The sequence below is a fragment of the Asterias rubens genome, chromosome 14 (genome assembly GCF_902459465.1).
Source record: "Asterias rubens chromosome 14, eAstRub1.3, whole genome shotgun sequence".
Classification (NCBI taxonomy): domain Eukaryota; kingdom Metazoa; phylum Echinodermata; class Asteroidea; order Forcipulatida; family Asteriidae; genus Asterias; species Asterias rubens.
Window position 1 is genome coordinate 3,787,838 of NC_047075.1, and position 27,291 is coordinate 3,815,128.

The following is a 27,291-nucleotide window of genomic DNA, read 5'->3' on the forward strand; positions in this document are numbered from 1 at the left end:
TACTTCCGCCTATTCCCAAATGCACACATTACACACTACGCCCTTTGCAAACTGCATTCGGTGAATCAGCAGACCCATAAAGTTTGTACCAAGTTACAAGAAGTACTTGACCAAGCTTTATGACTGTTTAAATTTATCTTATCGTGCATCTATAAAGTACATTCAGTAAGTCGAAAGGTACACCGGGGTTCTGTGTCAAAACGCGGTTGCTGATTTTTCTTCTCTCGTCTGCAGCAGCGAGCGGGGGTGTGTGTGTTTGTTCACGGTAGGCCTACGGTTACTGTTTGCAGTTCGAGTTCGGTGTGTCTGTCTGGAGTTGACATTTTCGGCTTGGCTTTTGCTTGGTACTTAATCTCATTCTTCGTGAATCATGGCCGACGTGGATCCGGCAGTAGTGGCTGATCTGTCAGCTGAGACAAAACTTCCTAAAGACACTGTTGAAGAAGTTGTCAGACATTTTCAGGAGGTGAGTTGTTTTTGTAATTTATTTTACTAACTCCAAAAGAACCAAAATAAGTTTGTGCATGGTTTGGGGGTTTGTGTAGCTGTAGAGTAGTAGAAAAAGTATAGCATTTAATGGCCTAGCAAGTTCAAATGATGCTAGCCCTGCTGGTAGGACGTCCAACCTGGGCTAAAATGATGCATGACATTAAAGTAAACTAGGCAAGTTCATTTTCCATAAATTTAAGGTATTTTTTTAGCACTGCACTCTTGCTAAAACAAAGTTTGAACTTTTGCAGAAAACCAACATTATAATTTGTATTAAAATTTATGATTTTGGCTGGTACTCCGGTAACTAAATTGTTTAAACTTGATTTATTTGGGGTATAAAGTGTTCAGTGGAATGTTTAGTGAGTGACTGAAATACATCATGAGTTAAAGATGCCGTTAAAAATACTTTCTAATTATAGGTCTATTTAGTTCAAAATATTATTGTACCATCCCATAACTTTTTGTTCAAAGGAGGCTAGCTTGTAATTTAGGCCTTCAGTTTATATTCATGTCATATAAAATAGATGGATAGTTTTTGTACCCGAACATTGTAATCGGATCCTTATTAATCTTTTAAAACAAAAAATAATTAATTAAAATGTAGGTTTACAAACATTGTTATTTAAAACCCTGCAAAAAGCAGAACTCCAATCTTATTTTTGTTTTTTGTTTTTGTTTGAATGATCGTCCCATCAAGGGAACTTGGCAAACTCCCACAAAGGGATGTAAACACCAAGCTGGCTACAGCCAACTTCCTCATCAAACATTGGTTTAACACACAAATCAAGAAGTTGTGATTCAGTAACTATCTAGACAGCAATATTTATTCTAGTCATTGTGAAATCAGCGGTTAGCTGGGGGATTCGAACTCACAACATTGTGATTGCAAGTCCTGCAGTCTAACCACTTGACCGCTGTGGCTATTCTCACTGCAACAAAAATGTTACGATGCGAGTGTGGGTTCAAATTTGGTGGGAAAATCACAAACAACAGACAGGGTTTGTAGACGTATTTTATACAGACTTAAGCAGGCTTGTGCAATATGTGCAAGGTGTTCAAATGTAGTCTAGTCGAAGTCTACTGTTGTTGTTTAGATAGCGTAGTTAATTGCTGCCATTTTTAAGGCTTTCTGTTCGCAGTGTACGGTTTCTATCAACTTTGAATGGTATTTAAGTTGATTGTTGGTTGATTAAGCAGGATCCATAATTTTGAACATACATGTAACACTAAGGGCTACATATACCTGCCTCAGTTTGAAACCAGTGCATGGCAGTGGTATAAGTAACTTTAATAGCAAGGATGCTTGAACTAACTTTATCAAAAACATAAGTGTGACAGGTCCTCAGAAATTATTAACTGGCAATTATTGCCAGCGTACCACTGTTCTGTAGTGTAAGGGAGTTCTAACTACATTGTACCAGTGCATGATCTTAGACCAACCATGGAGCCTCCTCCATGGTCCCAACAAAATCAAAAACAGAGTCATCCATGAATCAGATTTTAATTTTTAACCCTACTCCTTCATGACTGATTTACCAAACCTACATTACACTGGTACAATTTACACCGTAACCAAACACCCATGACAACAGTCTGACTATGTTGTGTTTGTACTAGACTCTGATGTGGTGGTACATATGTATGCCTGCCCACCAGGGCTGCTCACCAAAACATTGTTATGTTTCCAATTCACATGCAGGCCTGATACTTCACGGAGGCGATTGCCTCCATTGCCCCTTGCCATTGCCTTGGTGCCCAGGAAATGCTCCAGTAGAAATTTACAATTTCCTCATAGGGTGCCCTTTGCCAGAAGAGAAAATGCCTTGGTGCCCTTGCCCTTTCAAAAATGAAGCATACAGGCCTGCACATTAGTAGGCATGGACTGTAAATCTCTCTCATGGTAGCGCTCACAGAGTGGTCAATGTATTCATGTCTACTCAAAACTCACATTTTTTTTACTTATATCCTTGAAAAGGACACAGATATTTTAAAGCTAAGCTAATACAACCCATTAGGCCTAAGTGGTCAAATTACATTCACAATTTACTCAATATGCGCACCTTTTTTTCCTTCACAAGTGTGTTTCTAAAGCAGTTGCAGTCAGTTTAGTTGTAAAATGATGTTCACACTATTCATACGTAATGTGACATTTGAATGTAAGTGTTTTAAACATGTTTAAAAAACCAGGAGGTAACAGTTTTTGGTAGCCCATCACATCAGGGAAAGTAAAGAGTGTGGTGTTTAATTACAGTTCCTCAAGCAGTTTACCATTCCCCACTGCATTGAGCTTCACTTACAAAGTAAACCATTCATGGTTGAGGTTCTATTCTTGGAGGAATAACTTCTCTCCAGACAACAATAGGGCTATGTGACTGATCAATGCCCCCTGTGGCATTTCCCCCCCCCCACTTGCAGTTTCACTTTGTTAAAAATACATACACTACAGAGTGCCTCACTGAGTGTTGCTGTGGTGCCCTGTGCTTTAATTGCTGTGGTGCCCTTTGCAAGTTCCAACACAAGTTCACATTTTCCACATTGAAAGTGCCCCTTACGTATTCAAGAGTAAACTTACTGAAGTTCAACTTCAAGGCTTGAAATTGTGCTTTGATGTCTGGGAAAGGCTTTTAAGCTAAACTAACCTAAAGGTATGACTTCATTTCAAAGGGGGTCATTTCCAGCAATGTTTACAGTATCAACAGCTCTCAAGTGCTCTTTACCAAATAGGTTGTCTTCGTCATTAAATCGCGGAGTAATTACCAAAGGTAATTGTAGCTAGTACATTACATTGAGGGCCATGCCTCGGTGGTTTACAGGGACTCTAATTATAGTATAACACATAGTTTAGAATGAGATAAATAGTTTACATCGTACATACAGTACATCTTGATGTAAAATATTTTCTATTGGTGCTACATTACATGTAGGCCCTAGTATACTAATACCAAAGTAAAAATGCGTAAGATACTAAAGTGTAAACAGGTGCACAGTACGCACACAACAGTTGATGGGGAAGATAGTCATACAAAATGTACGTATTATAACCAGTTGTCTGAGCTTTCGGTTTCAGTAGGCCTACTTCAATTATTGTGTACTTTAGACAAAAATGTGAGCCAATGGACCGTTCCGGCTTTCCACTAAGCTCCGCCCACCGCGCACGTGAGCAAGACATGTGTACAAGCACTCCCAATGACATTCTGCACGATTCATGACCGAGTTTGTCCGACCACAATCATTGCTGTGATTGGTCAAAATGGGTGAACGCGCACAGTTTGATTGACAGGCCGGATCGGTCCATTGTACACAGATCCTTGTAGGGGATGTGTCCGGAATCCCTGATCATGACAGCTACTCTTTAACCAGTTGAAAAAGGGAGATGAAAAATAAAATGACCCAGCAGCAAGCAAGTGCTCCAAAACCTCATTAAACCACAAAAGTACAGCGTACACATCTTTACATGACAACCGGTACTTGGTAACTGGGTGGCAGTCAAATTTGTTTAAATAACCGACATTGTAAAAGTTCAATCGTTGGCAAACACTTGAGCAATACAGGGCTGCCTGCATTGGCGGCAACCATAGAAGTCTAGAAATGAATGCTGCAACCATGGAGCTCCATGCTGCAACTTAGCTGTGTAATATTAAAGGCAGTGGACACTATTGGTAATACTCAAAATAAATGTTAGAAGCAATGGAGGGCTGTTGATAGTAGGCCTCCATATAAAACATTGTGAGAAACATTGTCAAGCATCTGAAAGCACACAACTTCGTGTAGGGTGTTTTTTCTTCCATTATTATCTCTCATCTTCGATGACCAATTAAGTTCAAATTTTCCCAGGTTTAATATTTTATGCGTTATATGTTGGGATACACCAAGCGAGAAGACTAATTTGACAATTACCAAAGGTGTCCAGTGCCTTTAATGACTGTACCCTGGTAATATTATCAGTGGGTGTGTGTGGAGTTATCAAATGCCAGTGTTTATTAATAGTGCAATAAGAATAGCGCTGTGGTTAGGTGAGTCAGGAGTAGTGTAAAGCAACTGGGGAGTATTTTGACCTATTTGTAATGGATACCATGGCATGTATACATTGGTAGGGTCTATGTATTTTGGGTACTATCATAAACAATAGGTTGGCCTGTGGTTGGCCTAATCATGGCCTAACCTGATATAGGGCTACTTCAATCAGAGAAAAAAGATTCTGGGTGGTTTGAATTGGAATACTGTGTTAGAGTGCTGAGTATTTTGACCCGAGTGTTTATTTGCAGGGTCTACAATGGTTTGTGTGGTAGTACAATGTAGGTATGTGATACTTCAGGCAGAGGAGGTAGTTAAAAACATTCCCAGGCAATCACAATGCTACTGGTCTTGCTTCAGTGCTGCCCCTCGATGTATTTACATTTTGCTCATTAAAGCCATTGGACACTTTCGGTACAGAAGAAAAATTAAAAGTTCACAGATTTACAAATAACTTACAGGGTTTACAGAAGGTAATGGTGAAAGACTTCTCTTGAAATATTATTCCATGAAATGCTTTACTTTTTGAGAAAACATTAAAACAATATCAATTCTCGATATTGAGAGTTAAGGATTTATTTTAAACACATGTCATGACACAGCGAAACGTGCGGAAACAAGGGTGGGTTTTCCCGTTATTTTCTCCCGACTCCGATGACCGATTGAGCCTAAATTTTCACAGGTTTGTTAAATTACAAGTTGTGATACACGAAGTGTGGGCCTTGGACAACACTGTTTACCGAAAGTGTCCAATGGCTTTAAAATGAAGGATGTAGAGATCCTGCCCTTTTCAAATTGTGTCTACAGTACATGTATGTGGGGGGGGGGGGGGCTTGCTCTTGTGGTGTACTACCATTCTAGAATTTCATACAGCTTACTTCATGTAAAGCCTTTTCCATGAAATACATTAAATTACATTCACTCAGTGAAGACACTTTTTGGCAAACAATGCCACCATCACTCAGCTCCATATTTACAAAAAGGCAATTGTTTCCTCATTTTTGACCAACCACTAGACTGTGTTTGTGTGCATTGCTCCGTGCAGTTTGCATTGCTACGTGCAGTTTGAATTTTTCATGGGAAAGGTCTTTTTCAGGCCTGTCGTGGAGTGAATTCTCTTCTGCCAGTTACTTGAGTTTTCGTCCAAGCAGGAAGAACACTGAACTTTAGAAGGAAACAAACATTTCAGGAACCAGGAACTTTGTGTGATTTTTTTTCATTGGCATATAACCAAAGCCTGTAAGATTAAGCTCAGAGCATGGAGGTAGAATTGCTTTAAAAGAATAAAACTTGATTCTAAGCAAAACAACAGTTACGAGTGAACAATTCATAAAGGTTTTAACATTTCTGCTACCGGTGCCCAACTCATTTCTTGCCTTGCCCAGCATTGTCTACCATTTTAGAAATTTGGTACATGATTTGTTTGTGTGCAGTCAAACAAATCACCAGACTTACATGTTTACTTCCTGCTTTTATATTGTGTAGCAATGAACTGTAGGCCCTGAACCCAAGTTTACATGACATGTTCAAATCTGTATCTAAAACATAAATACAATAAAAACTCCATAAAATTTAAAGTCTTGTAGGAAATTTCAGTAACCCCTGCTTGCTGTTGTTTCATGTTTTTAGTTACACAGCACTATTAAAATAGTTTTTTTTTCAGATAGAAAAAAATGATGCATAGGGCAGTTTGTTGCATACATGTGGCCTACTGTGTGTACAGTTCATTGTTTGTTCTATAATACATAAATTTATTATCACATACTAGTAACAGGTGTTGTCAACCATTGAACTGTATAGACCATAAAGGTTTAACATTCCTGCATGCGTAATTAGCAAAGCTTTGAATAGTCAGAGGAATTGATTCCTTCACTTTAGTGTATTTTTAGCAAACAATTCAGCGTAATTTTGTTATTTGTGACCGAGTACCCAGGCATTTATTTTAACAAGCTACTGTGCATTTCAGTGTTCAGGGTGTGTAAATGAGTGGTCTGTGCACACACAATAGTTGTTTTGATTGGGGACCTTCAGTCAGTGTAGGCGGTCATGCATTGTGAGTGTGCCAAGTACTGTTATTTTAATTTGTAGGTTTGTAGGTTGAGCAATTGTGTTTCATTTGTTTTGACACATGATATGATGTACATATGGGACATGTATTGTGCGAACCACTGAACGGTCCAAGTTGGCCCATACATCTAGGCTTCATTTATGCACAATGTGTCTGTGGTTGGAAACATTAATCTAAAAAAAGCAAAAATTTAGATTTTAGTTGAAATTAATGAATTTACAAATTTGAAGTTTGTTGCAAACTTGTACAAAATTCCCCCATAAAACAAAATAATGTGCAAATTAAATCATGCAAAACAATAACCCAGGTGACCCAGTTCTGTTGATCTTACCAATAAATTAAAACATTTAAAAAAAAATAAAATTGTAAAAGTGCATTACGTACAATTCTTTTTTTCATTGCTATATTTTTTAATTATTAAAGTTTTGTGCCTACAAGCCCTGCAGTCTTGTTGATTTTCACCCTAATACATGAAGTAGTGATTAAACCAAGTTGAAAACAATAAGCCTTTTTTGAGGTATGGTAGACATAATGCTACAACACTGTAAAGTTGTGGTAAATTTGTGCGTATTGACCATAGAAATAGAACGTATGTTATTCAGTGAAGTGCGGATTTTAGGCGACGCGGCGTTTACACGTAAACCTAATGACCACCAACATGGTGAGCGTGGCATCAGTCGCGGCGTGTGACGCGCGTATCACGTCCGCCATACCTCAAAAAAGCTTATAGGATTGGAGTGAAAATACAATGTACAATTGTTTCAGATTAAAGTGTACTGTAGTGTCCTGTAATCATCTGACTGTCCATGAATTAGTAATTGTGCAATAGAACAAACCAAAAGTGCTCCATATAAGGGCTTCATTCATGTAGGCATAATGTGATGGAAATTAATTTTTTTAAATAAGTTAAAATAACAAAGGTATGTTGTAGTAGGGCCTAAAGTTATGTTTTTACGTAGGTATACACTATACAGTAGCTACGTAATTTTATACAGTTAGAAACTAAAATAAACAAAAAACACTTCCTGTTTTGAAACGACTAAATATTTAATGATCTACAATAATTGACTGTGTCTTGTTATTTGAACTTACACTAGGCCTACAATGTAAGGTAATGCCTACAATGTAATGTAGTATAGTAATTATATTTCTTTAGTATTTGATTTCCTCCTTATTTGGAAGACACTCACAACCAAATGTTGCCTTTGTTGTCTCAAAATTGTTTTCCTTAAAATTTGAGTTGTGATAAAATTACACTTAATCTTACATTACATGTAATTAAGTAGTACAATGTATATGTCCTGCTGCAAAAGTAACCGTTGTATTTTCTTCCCCTTTTACAGTTTGATCTTGACGGCAATGGCTACATAACAACCGAGGAGCTTGGTGAAGCTCTTCAAAGTGTTGACATTGTCATGCCTGGATATGAACTGCGTAATCTTATGAAGACACTAGACAAGGACAATGATAAAAGGATCAACTTATCAGAGTTCTTCGGTGTAAGTCTTTAATAATATTTAGGTCTTATATAGCGCACTTATCTACCAAAAAGGTACTCAAGGCGCTGGGTATAAAATACAATACAAACTTTCAGAAAGATATGTTGTTGAAGTGATGAATTTTGAGCCAGGAACACAGGGGCGAACCCCTTCTCTTTTCGATAACAGCACTGGGTTCTTTTCTATGCGTTACACAACACATGGGACCAACGGCTTTACGTCCAATCCGAAGGACAAAGCAATGGTTAAAAGTGTCTTGCTTTTAAAAGGACACAAGTGTCGCGGCTGGGGGATTCGGACCCACACTCTGCTGATCGGAAACACCAGAATTTGAATTCGGTGCTCTTAGCCACTCGGCCACGACACTTCCACGACAAGTCTACATGTATATTGCTGACTGTTGCTTTGGTTTTGGCCTTGGTTCCCCTTCAAAAGTTTCCTATCCAGACTTTTAAAGAACGTCATTGAGTGCTCTTTACAAAAGGAAAATAACCTTGCCCCTCTAAACACCTGTTGCCCTGATGTTTGCCTTAACCCCCAAAACCTCTACTCTAAAAGAGATTTACAAAGATGAAAAATTTCAGACTTTTATCTTTTAAAAATCAGACTTCAAAAAAATAATCTACTGAATTAAAAAAATCAGCCAATATTTTTCTTCTCAAGGAAAAATGCTCAATTGGTCTACTTTTCTACTGCTGTTGTTAATCTTTTTGTGATTCATGAGCTGTATACAATCTACTTTTCTTTTATAGCTTTATGTTGGAATTAAGAACAAAGAAGTTGCCAAGACCTTCCGTAAGGCAATCTCCAAGCGAGAAGGAATCTCAGCTCTGTCTGGAACCTCTCATACATCTGCTGAGGGTACTACGCACTCAGTAGCTGAAGCAGAAAAGGTGGCCTTCGCAAGTAAGTTTCTTGCTTTGCTTGAGAATGAGAATGCCTCAGTTTTTTTAAACATTATTTTTCGTGGAACATGTACTTGAGTCATGAGTAAAATAATCCCTTTAAAGAAACAGCTCACTTAGGAAACCAAACTGGGATGTACAATTCATCAGAGGGAGGAAAAAAAGGCCCCTTTCAAATTAAAGTTTGAATACACTCGGGTTCAAAAGTTTGTGAAGCCATATCGCCAAAACTAGAAACCTGAATTACATAAAACTTCGGATCTGGGCGTTTTTTTAGGGAGTCCAATCAGCAAATTGATTTAGGTCAGGTCCAAAAGCGTTTTGAATGGACACGAAATGACCCCTCTTAAAGAAATTATAGTCCTCATTTGTACAGTTCATTGAAATAACACATAAAATTCAACATTTTTCACATTTTTATCAACGTTTCATCAAGTTTTATATGTCCTGCTCTTTGTAAATGTCATAATTTGACTCTGACATTGATAATGATACAAAATAAACAATTTATCCTAACCAGTGAAGTACATAGTATCTTGGCTGTGTCAGGCGTGTCAGGAAATGATGTGGATTTTACAAGGTCTTCCTTTCCATAAACACTGCATAGTTTATTCAGCTGTTGTTTCAAATTTTGCAATTTGTCCACTTCAATCCATCATTCACAGCACTATACAGTGACACTGTGTTTGAGATGCTCAGAGTTCTGTGTGTTAGATTTGTAGATGTGGACTGACACAATCATGGATTCATTCCGAGGACATGTAGAAAGACACCAAATAAACAACAGATAAATATTGAGGAACTCTTTGCACATGTAAATCTTGTTTTCGACAAACTCAAGATTTTGTTACTTAATGCAGCGATTGTGACATGTAATTGATTTGAGATAACTGCTCAGGGCTGTATGCTTCGTTTTTGAAAGGGCAGGGGCACCAAGGCATTTTCTTCTTGGTAAAGGGCATCCTATGAGGAAATTGTAAATTTGTACTGGAGCATTTCAAGGGCACCAAGGCAATGACCAGGGGACACGGAGGCAATGGGAGACTTTCTGGGATGATAGAGGGCAGCAGACTTACCGGGTAAATCCATTGTTCTCAGAATTATGCGCATGTTCAGAACTACGTAAACAATGGAAATTTACCCGGTATGTCTGCTGCCATCTAGCGTTGGAAAGTCTCCTATTGCCTTCATTGCCTCCGTGAAGTATCAGGCCTGGCTGCTACTGCAGGGGTTTCAAACTGTTGTTCATAAAATGGCCACCAACAATGTGTACCGGTACACATGATTGTGGCTGTACACACATGTACTACATCCCCATGTTAAATTATGTGTGGCCATTGATAGTTGTCTGTTATGGCAAAACATACACATAGAATATAGAGTTATAGAACTAGAGGGCGCACTGGTGATGTTCTTGCACAAACGCGATGGGACCGCAAGGAGACACACACGTGCCATTCTGTACACGCATTGATAGTTGTCTGTTATGGCAAAACATACACATAGAATATAGAGTTATTGAACTAGAGGGCGCACTGGTGATGTTCTTGCACAAACGCGATGGGACCGCAAGGAGACACACACGTGCCATTCTGTACACGCATTGATAGTTGTCTGTTATGGCAAAACATACACATAGAATATAGAGTTATTGAACTAGAGGGCGCACTGGTGATGTTCTTGCACAAACGCGATGGGACCGCAAGGAGACACACACGTGCCATTCTGTACACGCATTGATAGTTGTCTGTTATGGCAAAACATACACATAGAATATAGAGTTATTGAACTAGAGGGCGCACTGGTGATGTTCTTGCACAAACGCGATGGGACCGTAAGGAGACACACGCGCGCCATTCTGTACGCGCGTTGAACATGAAGTACACATTGGAGTTTGTGTTTATTGAATGCTACGCGATGCTGTTTTGTCAACTTACAAAATGGCTGCACAAACACACGCTGTGTGATGCCTGTTTTCTCATATTAGAAAATGGCCGCATGCGCGCATGCCCGATCGTGTATATACATACATGTAAGGCCAGTGCGCCCCCTACTTCATATAACTCTATGGGCTGTGCACACATGTACACGTACATGTACATCCCCATGTTAAATTATGTGTGTCTGTTATGGCAAAGCATAGAGGCCTACACGTAGAATCAGAAACACAGGAGCTTTAGTCTGGTACTGTTAACCACTCAGCCTTGGCACTCGATGACACTCTGCTCATGGTAGCATAATCAGAGCCTTTCCGGTCTAAAACGAAATCAATGACTGGTGAAAGTGAAACCTTCAACCTCATGAAATTGAAAATCATTGGCTTCATTCACGTATAATGCTGAGTAACTGAATCAATATTGAATTAAAAAAGAATACTGTGTTCTCTTAACTTCTAGTTTTTTTTTTTTCAAGGTTGGGTCATCCATGTAGATTAGGGTTGTCGGTGTAATCTGGGTTCTCCTTTAGCAGTGGTCCTCTGTCAAAATGCTAGTTAAAACACCTTAGCCGAATTCTCGAAACACTATGCATCCTAACGCCTTTGGTTACAGAAAAACTTGTCATAAGTCCTAAGATTAATCCTACATGTAAGTTAGGAAGTGTTTGGTGAAATCGACGGCTGAGCACTAGTCAAAATCCTCTCCAAGCGGTCTAGCCTTGATCAAAGCGCTACAGCCAGCCGCGACCTGCGAAATCCCAGTCCCCATCACTGAATTCCGCCAGAGCACCCCCCATACATAACACAGTGCATCTTATATAATACGTGTACAGCGTATGTACACACACATACCTACATGTACATTACCATCTGTATGGTACACGTATGGTACATGAGTTCTTTTTCACGAGGTTGAGACACGACCGTACTCATGACTACGCTATACTGTTCTCGCTGTACAATGTATGGTAATGTACGTTCGTGTATGCACTGCATGCGTGTGCCGCGAACCGGGCCGGGGAATGGTAATGTACATTTGTGTATGCCGCGAACCGGGCCGGGGAACAGTATGTCAACAGCCTTGATCAAGGCTACAAGCGGTCAGGCTGGCTAGTTCAATGCTGAAAAGCATTCCTATGTAAAAATGGAAAAGTGCAAAAGCTGATGAACCAGTGAAATGAAAAGCTTACTACAGTGTACATACATGTAGTTCAATGGACCCTTCCCATGAAATATGCTAATTACATTCACGCATGCGTACAGACCCAGTTGGTTGGCAAACACCATAGAGTTGTGCACTAAACAGACGCGCAATCGCGTCTGCGTCCGGACCCATTAGCCGTGTACAAAACAGCGCGATGTTCCCTCATTTTGCCAACCAAAACGTTAGTGCGCGCGCGCTATGTGCAATTTACATATTTCATGGGAAGGGTCTATTGGCTAGTCAGATAAAAAAGTTAAAGGCTAAATATTGGTTCATACTTTCTGCAAATGCTGTACAAATTTTGACCATATAATTTGAGTTGAGTCGACTCCTGCGAAATATTCGCTGTGAAAATAGCCATGTTCACTTTGCTTTTGCATTCGAAGGAAGTATGAACCGGGCTTTATTTACCCTGGTAATGCTACATCATTTCAGTGTTTGTTTGTGTTCTGATCCAATTATTATTGTTATTGTTATTATTTCAGATTATATTAATCATCACTACGAACTGAACAAAGATGCAGAAGCAATGAAATACCTGCCTATCAATGAAGGAACAAATGAAATGTTCCAAAAAATTGACGATGGTATTCTGCTGTGGTAAGTTTTAACAAAAACCTCTGCCCCTACCCTTACTAAGAAATTTTAATTCTAGCATAGCTTTTGCAGACATCTACATTGGTCAATTTTTTTAGAGCTGCTTTAATAAGTAGAAAATATTGCTCAACGTATTTATTTTAAAATGGAGACATCTTGGATAAAGAATATTAAATTTGGTTTACCCTCACAATGATGTGTGTTTTTACTGTATACTCCATACTTTCCCAAGTTCTGTGAATAAATTACAGGCATATTACTCAGGTGGGACAAGGTTTCAGTCAAGATTAGGTACAATGTGCCCCTGGGCCTGGTGACAGTTGATTTTAGTTAAATGACAGCTCATATCAATTAAGTGTAGCCCTCACCTTGAAGTGGCCATCTTGCCTTTTGATTTTAAAGCCCGGTTCATACTTCCTGCGAATGCAAATGCGAAGCGAATTTGATGTGAATTTGACGTCACTCCCTCCTTTCGCAGCGATTATTCGCAAGGGAGTAGAGCAGAGTTCAACTGCTGCGAATTGTTCGTTGCAAATTTGTGATGTCAAGATCTGCTTCGCATTCGCATTCGCAGGAAGTATGAACCGGGCTTTGGTGATATTTTTGAAAAAGAAATAAAAAAAGTATTTTTGGTTTTCATAAATTCAATGAAATGAAATTTAATGAGTTGTTTTCCTCTATATATGTAACAGCAAAATGATCAATGTATCAGTTCCTGACACAATTGACGAACGTGCCATCAACCGCGGCAAGAAACTTAACATCTACACCAAGCAGGAGAACCTAACCCTGGCCCTGAACTCTGCTCGTTCCATCGGGTGTAACATTGTTAACATCGGAGCTGGGGATCTTGCACATGGCACACCCCATCTCGTGTTGGGGCTCTTGTGGCAGATTATTCGTGTAAGGATACAAAAATTCATTCATTGTATTGAAATATTATTCTTCCTATTTATTTACGAATTTGTTATTCCTCATTATGTTATAAAAACATGAAATTCCATATATATGGCACACCACATCTCTTGCTTGGGCTCTTGTGGCAGATTATTTGGGTAAGCCATAACAAATGGGTGTAGGAAGCTTTCCTTGAATTATTACACATCCATTCATTCATTAATTTGTTATTCTTCATTATGATATAAAAAACATAAAATTTCATATTCCGTGTGTCAAAAAAAAGACACCACTACAAAGTACATAATACAAGAAGCACAAAGATCCTGCTTGATCCTGCAGAAAATTCTGTGAAAAACAAATATTTTCTGATGACAAAAATGGAAAATGTTCCTGATTATAGAAACTTTGTCTCTATCGTGTTGAATGTAATTCTTAATATCTGCCCAAGTGATGTACCAAACCTTCCTGTTTGCAACCAGGGCCCAATTTCATAGAGCTGCTTAGCACAACAATTTGCTTGGCATGAAATTTCTTTCTTGATAAAAACAGGATTACCAACCAAATTTCCATTTGTTATGCATTGCTTGTTACTGGTATTCAGCTTTTCTTTGCATATCCTGGAAATCACAGTGTGAAAATTTTCTTGGTAATCCTGTTTTTATCAAGGCAAACATTTCATGCTAAGCAAATTTTTGTGCTTAGCAGCTCTACGAAATTGGGCCCTGCCCATTTCTGTCAATTATACACAATTTCAGACATTTTTTTAAAGTTTGGCTTTTGTATTTCAGGTGGGACTGTTTGCTAAGATTGATCTGCAGCAGGTGCCTGGTTTGATGAGATTGCTGCGAGAGGGTGAAGACATCAACACCCTGATGTCACTCTCTCCAGAGGAGCTCTTGATCCGATGGGTCAACTACCACCTGGAACAAGCTCGTGAGTAAATACAGGGTAGGGGTGAGGGTAGGGGTGGGGGGGGAGGTGGCTAGGGGTGGGAGGTGTGAGAGTTGGGTTGACTAGGGTGGCTGGGGAGGAGAAGACATTAACACTCCACCATCATTATTATTGTTGCGTTTTCTTTTTTAATCGTTATTATCTTAATTATTGTTTGTGTTTTTTACTGGATCAAACAATTTCGGTGGCTTTTACTCAATGTGTTTGATTGATTATGTTCATCTTTTTACTTGTACATGTATCTTTATTGTTTTATGATCATACTTTATGGATTTTATTTTTGGATCTTTTAATTATTTAGTTTTTTGTGGTTAAAATGTTTTGTTGTTGTAAAGCGCCTGGGAGCATTTTTAATGGATTTGGCGCTATATAAATGTTTATTATTATTATTATTATTATTATCATTATCTTCCAACTGTGTGAGTTAAATTGTGAGTAAACACAGGGTAGGGGTGAGGGTAGGGGTGGGGGGGGTGGCTTAGGGGTGGGAGGTGTGAGAGTTTGGTTGACTAGGATGGCTGGGGAGGGAGAAGACATTAAACACTCCACCATCATTATCTTCCAACTGTGTGAGTTAAATTGTGTTTTGTGTCCTATAAAAAGTACCCAAACCCTTTAGTGTAATTTCCTTAACCCGAACCCTGACGTGTACATGTAGAGAGGGGTTATCAGGACATAGGGACACAGGGTTGTCAGAACATAGAGCACTCAACAACGGTACATGTGTTTTTTCAGACGTGTAGATGGGTTTGTATATCTTGGCATTTTGGCTAGTGTCCAAACATATTCCAAGATAGCATTTATCCTGGACTACAGTCAATTACACTTTCAGTTTATACACACACACATGCACAAAAACAAATACAATAATATTATCTGTACTTCCTGGTTGGGCTTGACACTCAAAGAGAGACCTAAAAAAGGAAATATAATGGTCCATATCCTGTTGTGGTATCAGGATGTTGTTTATTCCTAAACTGTGAATTCATACTCCCTCCAACAGCGACACCCAACTCCAGCTGTGCATCTTTCCCTCCAGTTTTATTGGAACTTTGTGAAACATGACACATTTATTCACTGTTGATTGGGGCATTCGATAGCATGGGAATCGTTTTAGGTTCAATGCCAAAGGCTTCCATAGTAGTGAAAGCATCAACATTGCACACAGTTTTGGCAAAGTCACTGAATTCTCAGGCTCTAATTTCAGGCAGTGTTTGGTGTGGTATACCATGCCCAATATAGGGGCTGAGGTCACCCCCAGTGCTCCCATATTTTAATGGGAAGGTATACATTTGGTAATCGCTCTTAAATTGAACGGCAATACAAACCTTTGTATCCCCCAATGTTCCCTTATATTACTTTAAAGCCATTGGACCCTCTCGGTACAGAAAAAAAAGATTTTTTTTTACAGATTTACAAATAACTTACAGGGTTTACAGAAGGTAATGGTGAAAGACTTCTCTTGAAATATTATTCCATGAAATGCTTTACTTTTTGAGAAAACAGTAAAACAATATCAATTCTCGATAGCGAGAATTGCGGATTTATTTTAAACACATGTCATGACACGGCGAAACGCACAGAAACAAGGGTGGGTTTTCCCTTTATTTTCTCCCGACTCCGATGACCGATCGAGCTACATTTTCACAGGTTTGTTATTTGATATAGAAGTTGTGATACACGAAGTGTGGGCCTTGGACAATACTGTTTACCGAAAGGGTCCAATGGCTTTAAAGGGAATGTTTATGTGTGGTATCATGTTTTAAAAGTATTGCCATTAAAAACCTTACGTTAGAAGACTGTCATAGCAGCTTTCAATAGTGTTTTTAGGCTTTTTGAGAAACATTTCACCATGGCTGATATGGGTGCAGAGGATGACCCCAATGTTGGTTCGAACCCTACACGTAGAGTGTACCCCGCACCCCCGCCAAATATTCTCATATTTTAAAGGGAAGGTTCATGTATACATGTATGTTCGGTAATCACTTTTAAAATGAATGGCAATGGAAGCTTATAGCAGCTTTTCATAGTATGAAACTTGTTGAGAAATGTTTTACCATGCCCAATATGGTGCCAGATGAAACCCCAAGTAATGTTCCTTAGGGAAGGTAGGTATACATTCACTCTTAAACAGAATGGCAATAAAAAGCATTGCCCCCCCCCCCCCAATGTGCACTTACTTTCCCCTTTGGTGCACAGAATAGTTTTTGAAAAAGCAAAAACATGTTCAACCGTGTTTTTCTCAAAATTTTCAATAGTACCTCCTGTTTAACATCTCACCAAACTAAAGCTCTACACTCGCTCTAAACAACCATGAGTTGGGGGTTGTAGTTTTTAAATAATGACTGTTTATAAAAGTCCAATTTTACATAGGATCAAAGGGAAGTTTGTTTTGTTTCTCTCTTTATGATATTATTGATTAAACAGTTTATTAATATTTTTGTTATTTCGTTTGATTATTCTTTGAACTGTATACAGATAGCGACCGTCGCATTGCCAACTTTGGTGAGGACATTAAGGATTCGGAGGTCTACGACATATTGCTGAAGCAAGTTGCTCCACGCGACAAAGTACAGGAATTTATGAACATCAGCTCAGCTGCTGTAAGTAATTCTTTTGTTTATTTGAGATCAAAGACACTGGACAACTTTGGCAATTGTCAAAAGCCAGACTTCTTACTTGGTGTATCCCAACAGATGCATAAAATAGCAAACCTGGAGCCTATAAAATAGAAAAAACACTCTTGTCACACAAATTACTTCTTTCTCCAAAACTGCGCTTCTTCAGATGGAGCAGTTCCTCACAATATTTTATTCTATCAACATCTCTCCATTGATCGCTAACAAGAAAGTTTTTGTGCTAACAATTATTTTGAGCAATTACCTACATGTATACAGTGCCTTTAAAGGCAGTGGACACTTCGTAATTACTCAAGATATTTATTAGCGCAAAACTTTACTTGGTAACGAGTAATGGGGAGATAAGAGGTTGATAGTATAAAACATTGTGAGAAACGGCTCCCTCTGAAGTGAAGTAGTTTTCGAGAGTTTGATTTCGAGACCTCGGATTTAGAATTTGAGGTCTCAAAATCAACCATCTAAACGCACACAACTTCGTGTGACTAAGGGTGGTTTTTCCTTTCATTATTAGCCTGATCTTCGACGACCGATGATCTCAAATTTTCCCAGGTTTGTTGTTTTATGCATATGATGAGATACACCAAGTGAGAAGACTGGTCTTTGACAATTACCAATAGTGTCCACTGTCTTTAAAGGGTTTTGTACATGTTTGGTAATGACTGACTGATAAATCACTGAGAACAGAGTGCTTTCAAGGGCTTCAATGTGGGGGGGGGGGGGAAGTCCACATAGGCAGACTACGTATTGTTGTATATCCTGGGCATATAAAAATAAACCATAAATAAAATGTCTCTCAATACAGAGACCTGCTTTTGCCAGAGCTGCTCCTGCCCTGTGGAATAAGCTCCCCGTCACACTTCGTAAAATACCATCACTCGACAACTTCAAGAGGGAGCTCAAGTCACAATTGTTAACATACATGTAGACTTGAATAAGGTTTAATTTACATTGTAACTACATGTATTTCATTTCCTTCGTTTTCTCTTTGTTTAGGCGCCTTATTTGGTTTTCTGAGGAAGTGTGCTCTATAAATCCATATTTTTTTAAATTATTATGTCTTGTACCCAGGCTCCCCTCAAGAGAGCTGAAACTGTGCTGAACAATGCTGATGTGATTGGATGCAGAGCCTTTGTCACCCCTCATGTAAGTATACACATGTTGCTATGATTGTTGTTAAGGGTGTTGTCAAGGATGCCTCTGCAAGGGTGTATGTACTTTTTCCTAACAAAAAACACAATGTCCACAGATATACATTAAACTTACACAGTTTGAAGATTATGATAGAAGAAAGCTTCCCTTGAAATTTTACTTACTGAGGTGCTGTAGTTTTTTAGAAATGAGTAAAAGTAATAATTTTCGTCTATGTTTTAGCATGTAAAAACGTATTAACCAGTTATGGTTTTGGTATCATAACTGGTTAAAGGGATTTTACATGCTAAAATAATTTTGGTCTCATGAGACCAAAACTATTTTGTGACTTGTTTTACTCATTTTTCAAAAACTACACAACCTTAGTTAGTAATATTTGAAGGGAAGCTTTCCACTATCCGTATCTTCAAACCCTGTAAGTTTAATGTAAATCTGTGGACATTCTGAAAAAGTACCTGAATCATTTAACACATGATGATGAAGTGACCCAGCTGTAGCCGTAGTAGACAGGTACCTGCTACTCAGATCTAGTGATTCCATTAGATGCAATGGTATCATTGGATAACATGCAGTGACATGGGCTTGTAGAAATTGGATAACATGCAGTGACATGGGCTTTCCATAGATGCCTAAACAGTACACTCCTTTCACGTCCGCCATAGAGTTTGACTGCGTATCTCTATGTGAAATGGCCGGCCGGTCTCTATGGTTATTCACGAGCCTCGAAGTGTGACGTCAGATGTTAAGGCTATTGACCCCTTGCACGCGTGTCACACGCGGCGACTGATGCCACGCTTCCCATGTTGGTGGGCAAGTTAGGTTTACATGTATCAACGCCGCATCGCCTAAAACGCGCACTTCACTGCATAACGCACAGCATACTCAATGCATAGAGTTATATGAAATTGCACAGTGAAATTGCCCACCAGTATGGCGCATTCAAGATTTTTCTGATGATGACTTCAGGTGAAATAGGTCAAAAAAATATCCTATTCAATGGTTGATTGCTAAGGACCAACTGTCTTTCCCATTATGTTATAAGTGCCTTTATTTATCCGCTTATGATTCTTGTAAAAGCTGTGGTACCTTGCAGGCCTGGAACTTCATCTTGGAAAACCTTGAAGTCAATTAGAAAATTATGAAGACCAGGGGCAACGGATACCCTGTACAAGAGCCCGCTCTATAAATGTCTGTTATTATTATTATCAATTGCAATGCAACCTCGGTTTTGAGGAATTCTCAATGGTGACATCTACAATAACTATGGCTGATTATTTTTTTAAACAGGATGTCGTCAATGGTAACCAGAAGATGAACTTGGCCTTTGTTGCTAACCTGTTCAATAAGTTTCCAGCTCTTGATCCTCCAGATGAGGAAATTGAAGAAATTGAGGAAACCAGAGAAGAAAAGAGTAAGTTTAAAGGGTGGCTGCAGGTTTTTTTTAATAATTTAAACGATTAAACATGACTTTTTAAACCTGAAATATTTTTATATATTTTTTATTAAATGCGCAAGTATTTAAAAAATGTTTTTCAAGAGATTAGGGGAACCCTCCCCGCCCCTAAAAGGGAGCCTTCATTTGCATAAACGTGACGTCATGTCGGTAACCCGAGCCGCCGGGCCCCCTGGCTGTGTGCATATAGAGACGTGTGCACTGTGTGGCCTGGTACCTAGGCGCAGGTAGTAAGGGACCAGACTCTTTTTGCCGACAATATGTTTGAATTCCTGACGTGACGTCGATGGTAGGGGGGCGGTAACAATCCACAAAAGGGGGGGGGCATGACTTATTTGCTAATTACGCAAGTGAGATATGTTGGGAATAAACAAAACACATTTTATTGATGTTCAACACATATATCAGAAATAAATGACAGCAAAATTAACTGTTTTATTTAATTTCACTGCAGCATCCCCTTAAGATCATGTCCAAATTATTGGGGTAAATAACAATAATAGTGGATTCTTATAAAGTGCTCATATCCATCACTCAGTGGCCCTCAAGACGTGTTTACATTCGGTATTTACCTGCAAGATTTGTGGGGCTACGTTTGAAGTATGACCATATAATGGTTAACAAGATGCTGTCACGTGATGCAAATATCCAGCCAATCAAACAGGAATAACAAACATGTCTAAACAATAAAAGGGGGAACAACATGTGGCAAACCCCTTCTCTCAGATTCAAGTGTGTGTAATAAGGTCTTCTACGTGCATTACACAACACACAGAACCTATGACTAAATTTTCCATCCAAAGGGCAGAGCATTCATGGTTAAGTGTCTCACTCGAGGTCACTAGTGTCAAGACCAGGGCCCAATTTCATAGAGCTGCTTAAGCACAAAATTTTGCTGAAGCAAAAAATTCCTTGCTTAGTAAAATCAGACTATCGGCCAAGACTCAACTGAATTGTTATGCTAAGCAAACAACAGCTAAATACCAGTCACAAGTAATGTTGTTGGCATGAAATATTTGCCAGTAACCTGTGTAAAATAAGCGCTTAAGCTTTTTTTTTGCTTAAGCAGCTCTATGAAATTGGCCCCAGGGATCAAACCCAAACTCTGCTTAACAGTGACATCAGAGCTTGAGTCTGATGAGCTGAACCACCCCTTCCACATCACCACTAACAAAAGCTTAATTTACGATATGACTGAAATCGATAAACTGATAAAAGAGTTTTTTTAAACAAAAGTTTGTCCGAACTGTAATGGGATGTAAAATAATAAACTGATAAAAGAGTTTTGTTTGTTGATTGACAGCTTTCAGGAACTGGATGAACAGTCTTGGGGTGAACCCACATGTTTACCGTCTCTTCAGCGATCTCTGTAATGGACTTGTCCTCCTCCAGGTAAGACACCAAAAAAGAAAACATCTAAAGTAACTCTTAAGCCCGGTTCATACTTCCTGCTGATGCGAATGCGATACGAATGTTGACGTCCCAAATTCGCAACGAAATTCGCACAGAGTTGAGTTGTGGGCAACTCTCTTGCGAAAATCGCAGCGTAAGAAAGAGTTATGACGTCAAATTCACATCAAATTGGCATCGCATTCGCAGGAAGTATGAACCGGGCTTTAGACTTTATTGAGTGCAAGGATTTCCCTCGTCGTCTCATGTCTTAATCCTCGAGGATAAATGTAGGCTGTTGATTTTGAAAGGATTTTTTGTTGGGTGAGATTGTACGATGCAATACATTAATTTATAATCTTAAAAAGAAGGTTATTGTGGTTTGTTCGGTGATGGATTTAAAGTTCTTGTGAAAACACTGTGACATTTTTTTGCTGTGTTCTCATTAGGTAGACGCTGTATTAAGCTGAAACGTTCACATATGATATTTATTGTGTCTTTCTAATAGATACATATAGGCAAATTTCAAAGAGCTGCTTAAGCAGAACAGTAGTTAAGCGAAACAAAATTTAGCCTACCAGAATAAGGTTACCAGCAAAACTACCAGGTAATGCGTACAGCTTGTCACTGGTATCCCTACTCATTTGTTAAGCATCATTTTCTGCTTAAACAGCTTTATAAAATCCGGCACAGACCTGAAGATTTCACAAAACGATTCGCACCCTCTATTGCAAATTTGATGTATGTTGCTTTTTATGTCTATTTCACCAGCTTATCGAGATAGTCAAGGACGATCCGAGCTTCGTCGACAAGAAGCGTGTCAACTACATGGACAAGCTCCGCAAACCTGGCGGCAACATGAAAAAAGTAGAGAACTGCAACTATGCCGTGGAGCTCAGCAAGAGCATGAAATTCTCTCTGGTCGGTATCGGAGGAAATGACATCTATGACGGGAATGAGAAGTTGACCCTCGCTATTGTCTGGCAGCTGATGAGGGCTTACACCCTCCGCCTCCTGGCCAAGATCAGCAAGAGTGACGATAAGATCAGCGATAAAGTTGTTGTAGATGCCGTGAATGAAAAGGTGGGTGGGTGCCGAGGTTTTTCATTCAACATTTATTTCCATCACAAAAAAATCACAAGTATCATACAAAGTGAAGATTTACATTAAGACAGAATACCAGAATAAAGGTTACCAGCCAAACTACCATGTAATGCGTACAGCTTGTCACTGGTATCCTACTCATTTCCCAAAACGATTTGCTCTGACATTTATTTCCATCACAAAAATGTCAAAAGTATCATACAAAATGAAGATTTACATTATGACAGAATACAATAATGATACACAATAATAGTAGGAAAAGGACAGAGTAAGTGAAATGGTGGCAATCCCCGGTAAGCGTTAGCTTGATTTGGGGATACAGTACAGGGCAAGACAAACAACAGACACAAAAGACAAATACATTTACAGACATGGACAGACAGATGAGAGGGCAAACAAAAAACACTAACAGATTTATTGCATGGATTTTCATGAATTCAGTCAGGATTTGGTAACGGGGTGTCCAAATCGGCTGGAAATTAATGACTAGCACTAAATTGTTCACTTACTACATAAATGGCGTGTCTTGGCCGAGTGGTTAAGAGCACTGAACTCAAGCTCTGCTGTTTCTGTTCAGCAGAGTGTGGGTTCGAATCCCAGTCGTGACACTCGTGTCCTTGAGCAAGACACTTTACTATTATTGCTTCTCTCCACCCAGGGGTAATGGGTACCTGTGAGGGCAGAGTTGGTTCTTGTGATTGATAAACTTAGTGGCTACATATTTGGCGGCAGAGGCTGTATACTCCCCAGGGAGCTGAGATGGTTTAAGGAATGATTTAAGGTCCAGTGACCAGGGGTAATAATGTTGAAGCGCCATGAGCGTCTCTGCGTGACGGACCTGAGCGCTACATGTTTAAAAGAAACCACTATTATTATAAATGCTATGCATTATACTTTTATGCTTAATGTTTTGAATCACCAAGTGAGGATACTGGTTTTTTGACAATTGGACCAAGCATAATATGACCTGCCTTAAATGAAAGGTCTATAGTACTTTGGTTATCAAAATTAAATATTTTAGTGGAAAATTACATCTTTCTTGAAAACTATGTTACTTCAGAGGGAGCTGTTTCTCACAATGGTTTATACTATCAACAGCTCTCATTGCAGTTTACCAAATCAGTTTTTATGCTAACAATTATTGTGAGTATTTACCAGTATTACTAGTGCCCTTAAAGTCTTACCGTTATTTGTTATTTTAGCTGGAGCAAGCAGGGAAAACCAGCCGCATCAACAGTTTCCAGGATCCTTCCATTGCAGACAGCCGAGTCATCCTTGAACTGGTAGACGCAATCCGAGAAAATGCAGTCAACTGGGCAAACTACAATGAGTCAGCCAGCTCAGATGAGGTAGGTTCCTTAGTCTCGTTATCTTCATTTATTTATTAACTATATTTTCTCTTGCAACTTCTATAATTTTTGTGAACTAGCAAAACAATTAGTTTTGATCTCGCAAAATCCAAAGTTTTTCACTGATTGAGCTTAAAGGAACATAACAGAATTGGTTTTAGTGAAGCACATGCTGGCAGTGTAATTACTATGGAATCCACCATTAAATGAATTGACAAACCTTTTTAGTTCACTATCGTCATCACTAGGCCATGTTATTTTTGAGTAAATCTGTGATCTTAGACAGTTCTGTAATGTTCTTCTACAGTTCTTCTGCCAGTTCTGTAATGCTCCTGTTAACTTACACATGTTTATGGGGAATGTATGTGTTGGGTCACATAAAGTGTGAATACAAGTCTTCAACAATTACCAGTATTGGCAGCTTCAAGGAAAATATGTGAAGTCCTGGTTTGAACAAATGTTTAATTACAAACAAGCTGTGAATACTGTGATTTCATGCTGTTGTATTTGTGTGTACAGTATAAATAATCCCATTTGGTAAATAATTTGCAATATTTTGTGATGAGCTATTGTCTGCATTTCAAATTCGCATGAGTTATTTTGTGTGAACTTACAAAGTGTGTGTTTGTCCCTATTGTTATGTGATATAGTTTGTTCCTTGTTTAAAAATAAAATAATATACAATTTTTGTGAGTGCAATGGTGAGAACATGCCATTCTTAAACGGTGGTCTCCATATTTGGGGCTAGATAGCTCAGCTGGTAGAGTGTTGGCACTTTAACTCGAGGTCGTTTGTGCGAATCCTGCTCTACCTCTAATCATATAAAATCATATAAAATCATATAAAATTCACCCAGTCAGTTTCCCTTGTGGTTTATTATTTGAACTATATATTGCCAAACATTACTCAAAATTTAATGAAAGTTATCTTTAAGAACAAATTGTCTTAAAACCTATTATCATTTAAGACATTAGCAGTTTGTTTCACATTACCTCTAATAAACAGTGTTTGATAAGATCTAATACTAATGAAAATTATAATTGCAACATTTATAGAGCGCTAAATATGCCAGTTTCTAAGCGCTAAATATATCTTGATTGCTTCTTGTAAACAGGAGATGCTGGGAAATGCCAAGTACGCCCTGTCCATGGCTCGTAAGATAGGAGCCCCGGTGTACGCCCTCCCTGAAGACATTGTGGAGGTCAAACCGAAAATGGTCATGACAGTATTTGCTTGCCTCATTGCCTTGGCAAAAACAGAAGAGGAGAAGCGAAAAGAAGTCTCTGAATAACATCTCGTCCAACATGTCTTACAACGAATATTTCTTTGGTAAATTGTCTTTATAATCCATCTCGATTATTCACCACTCACCAGGGTTCAATTTCATAAAGCTGTTACACAGATAAAACTGCTTGACAAATTTATTTGCTAAGTAATAATTGAGTGGGACACCAGTCACAACAATGTAAACTTTATGTAATTTTGGCTGGTAACCAGTTTCTGTTAAGCAACAATTTTCTGTGCTTAGCAAGTTTTGTGCTCTCAGCCTTTATGATAGGTGGCCCTGGATCATAAATGGTCGGGTTGGCATGGTGGTATCTTGCCTTGCCTACACCTGTAGGACCCTGGTTCAAATTCCGCCAGGGGTACTATGTGGATTGGGTTTCTAGTCCCTATACGTCGTCTTCTAAATGGTATCTGCTTCTTCTTATCTTTACAGTGGTACACAATAATTTGAAGTTGGATCTCTGACAAGTTCTTCCAACATTGCTGACATTTTACCAAAGAGGTACACCTTAAACTTAAAGGGATCAAAAAGAGCCTTCACTTTAGAAGTTGATTTGAGTTTGATCTAATTTGCCTTGTTTTAAAGGAAACATTATATTGTGTACAGGTGAGAAATATGGGCCAAATTCTGTAGTGTTTACTGAGTGTTTGTCTTTTACAATGTTGCAGCATTTATTAGTAATTCTTTCCATGTCATGGGTAAATCCTTTTGCTTTCCTTGCACTGACCACAGTATGCACATTCCAAGAGTTGCTCTTCAAGACTTGTTTATATTTAAAGTGTAAAGACAGTATTTTCTCTAATCAAAAAATATAAATCATTCGGCATTTTGAAATATCAGTTGAAATTTAAGAGCATTTCTTTTTGTCAGACCAACAAAGGAACATGTCAGTTTATAAAACCTGCTAACACAGAAAATTGCCATGTATGTTTCACACTTGGTTAAAACAAAACATCTCAGTTGGAATTAAAGTTTGTTGCTCGTATCTAGCAAACAAAGGAACAAGTGAGTTTATAAACCCAGCACAGAAAATTACCATGTATGTTTGAAACTTGGTCAAAACAAAACATCTCAAAAGTTTCATGAATATAACATGGTTTGATGGTGAACAGTTGGTGTTTGCCCCTCGATGTTTGAAGTTAACAAGTATTGGGAGTTGACAAACTACAGTTTGTCAACTTCCAATACAGAGGGGAGCTAATGTTGTCTGTTAACCAGAAAAAAAGAGGGTTATATTTGGAAGAAAAAAAAACAAAACCAAAGTCCCGCAAGCAGAACAGGTTGGGGCCCGGAAAACAATAATTTTCTGTGACGCTGGCACGGGATTGGGACTTGAGTCGAGTCTAGTGGGATACCTATTATTGCACCCCCAATAACATTCCTGCAAGAAAATATTTTGCTATTTTGAAGATTCTGCACACAATATATATATATATAAAAAAGTTTATGTATTTTTAATTTTTTATGAAATGTGAAAGAACATCATGCACAGGAAAAGTTTGGTGGTTAATGCTAGGTGAAGCTAAGTAAAGGGTTTGATAATCAAAGGTGACAAAATCGTTAAATTTAAAGATATAAATGTTCTCCTTTTCCCTGAAAATATATAATAAAAACGAATTGAAATAGATAGCTTACATTTTGCTCGCTGATTAAGACAATATGATATTAAGTGTCCATCTTAAATGACTAAAGTACACTCTGAAATTTTATACAATTATTCACCTTTTTACTGCACTTTTTTATTATTACAGTTGAAGTATGAGCTTGTAGCCCCCGCTAGTTATTAATCAATTATGTAATAAAGAATGTTGAGGCTCTGCATGGTGGTCTTTTGTTTCGGTTTGTGGTTCACCAATTGGGTTAATTTTTTATCGAACCTTCATGCATTGAAGTCATCACGCTGCCAACTCGGGAGGTAAAACGATGACGAAACAATTTGCATATAGACGCGCAACCCTCTAGCTGAGGGCACCCTTCTCAAATGACGTCATGTTCTTAAGGTTGCCAAGTTTGCTTTTTAATCCATGTTATGTTACCCATATGTTTTTACTAATACGGGCGGCGTTCATTAAGGGATTGCTTTTCCTGTAGAGTAAAATATGTATTTAGCCAAATGTTTTGAAAACTTTAGTTTTGTTAGTGGTTTAAGACTTTGGCTACCAGCATTTTCATCATAAGAGTACAACATTAGATAAAAATGTGTAAGTAATTTTGCACTATAAAGCACTATATTTTTCACGTAGGCTCTTTCTTCTAATGTCAAATTTATTATTTTTTTAATTTTAAGTTTATTCTGTTTTCTTATACTATACATTAACGGTATGTTAAATAAATCAAAGTTTTGATGTAACTAA

General features: G+C 38.4%; 1 protein-coding gene across 1 annotated transcript; it reads left to right on the forward strand.

The window, feature by feature from the left end:
* Window positions 1-27,291, forward strand: LOC117299103 (plastin-2-like). The gene is made up of 14 exons (XM_033782545.1): window positions 1-466; window positions 7,918-8,073; window positions 8,826-8,979; window positions 12,604-12,718; window positions 13,408-13,618; window positions 14,404-14,548; window positions 17,045-17,169; window positions 18,274-18,348; window positions 19,642-19,765; window positions 21,111-21,199; window positions 21,968-22,279; window positions 23,503-23,649; window positions 24,764-24,978; window positions 25,370-27,291. Exons 1-13 carry the CDS (start codon window positions 371-373, stop codon window positions 24,938-24,940), a joined length of 1,926 nt encoding a protein of 641 aa, XP_033638436.1. The 5' UTR covers window positions 1-370; the 3' UTR covers window positions 24,941-24,978; window positions 25,370-27,291.

Bases quoted from the DNA above. Each gene is read 5' to 3' on its own strand.
- LOC117299103 (XM_033782545.1), top strand. From the start codon at position 371: ATGGCCGACGTGGATCCGGCAGTAGTGGCTGATCTGTCAGCTGAGACA. The intron at 17,170-18,273 runs GTAAGTAATTCT...TCTTGTACCCAG, and splicing joins TGAACATCAGCTCAGCTGCT to GCTCCCCTCAAGAGAGCTGA. The intron at 22,280-23,502 runs GTGGGTGGGTGC...TTGTTATTTTAG, and splicing joins TAGATGCCGTGAATGAAAAG to CTGGAGCAAGCAGGGAAAAC.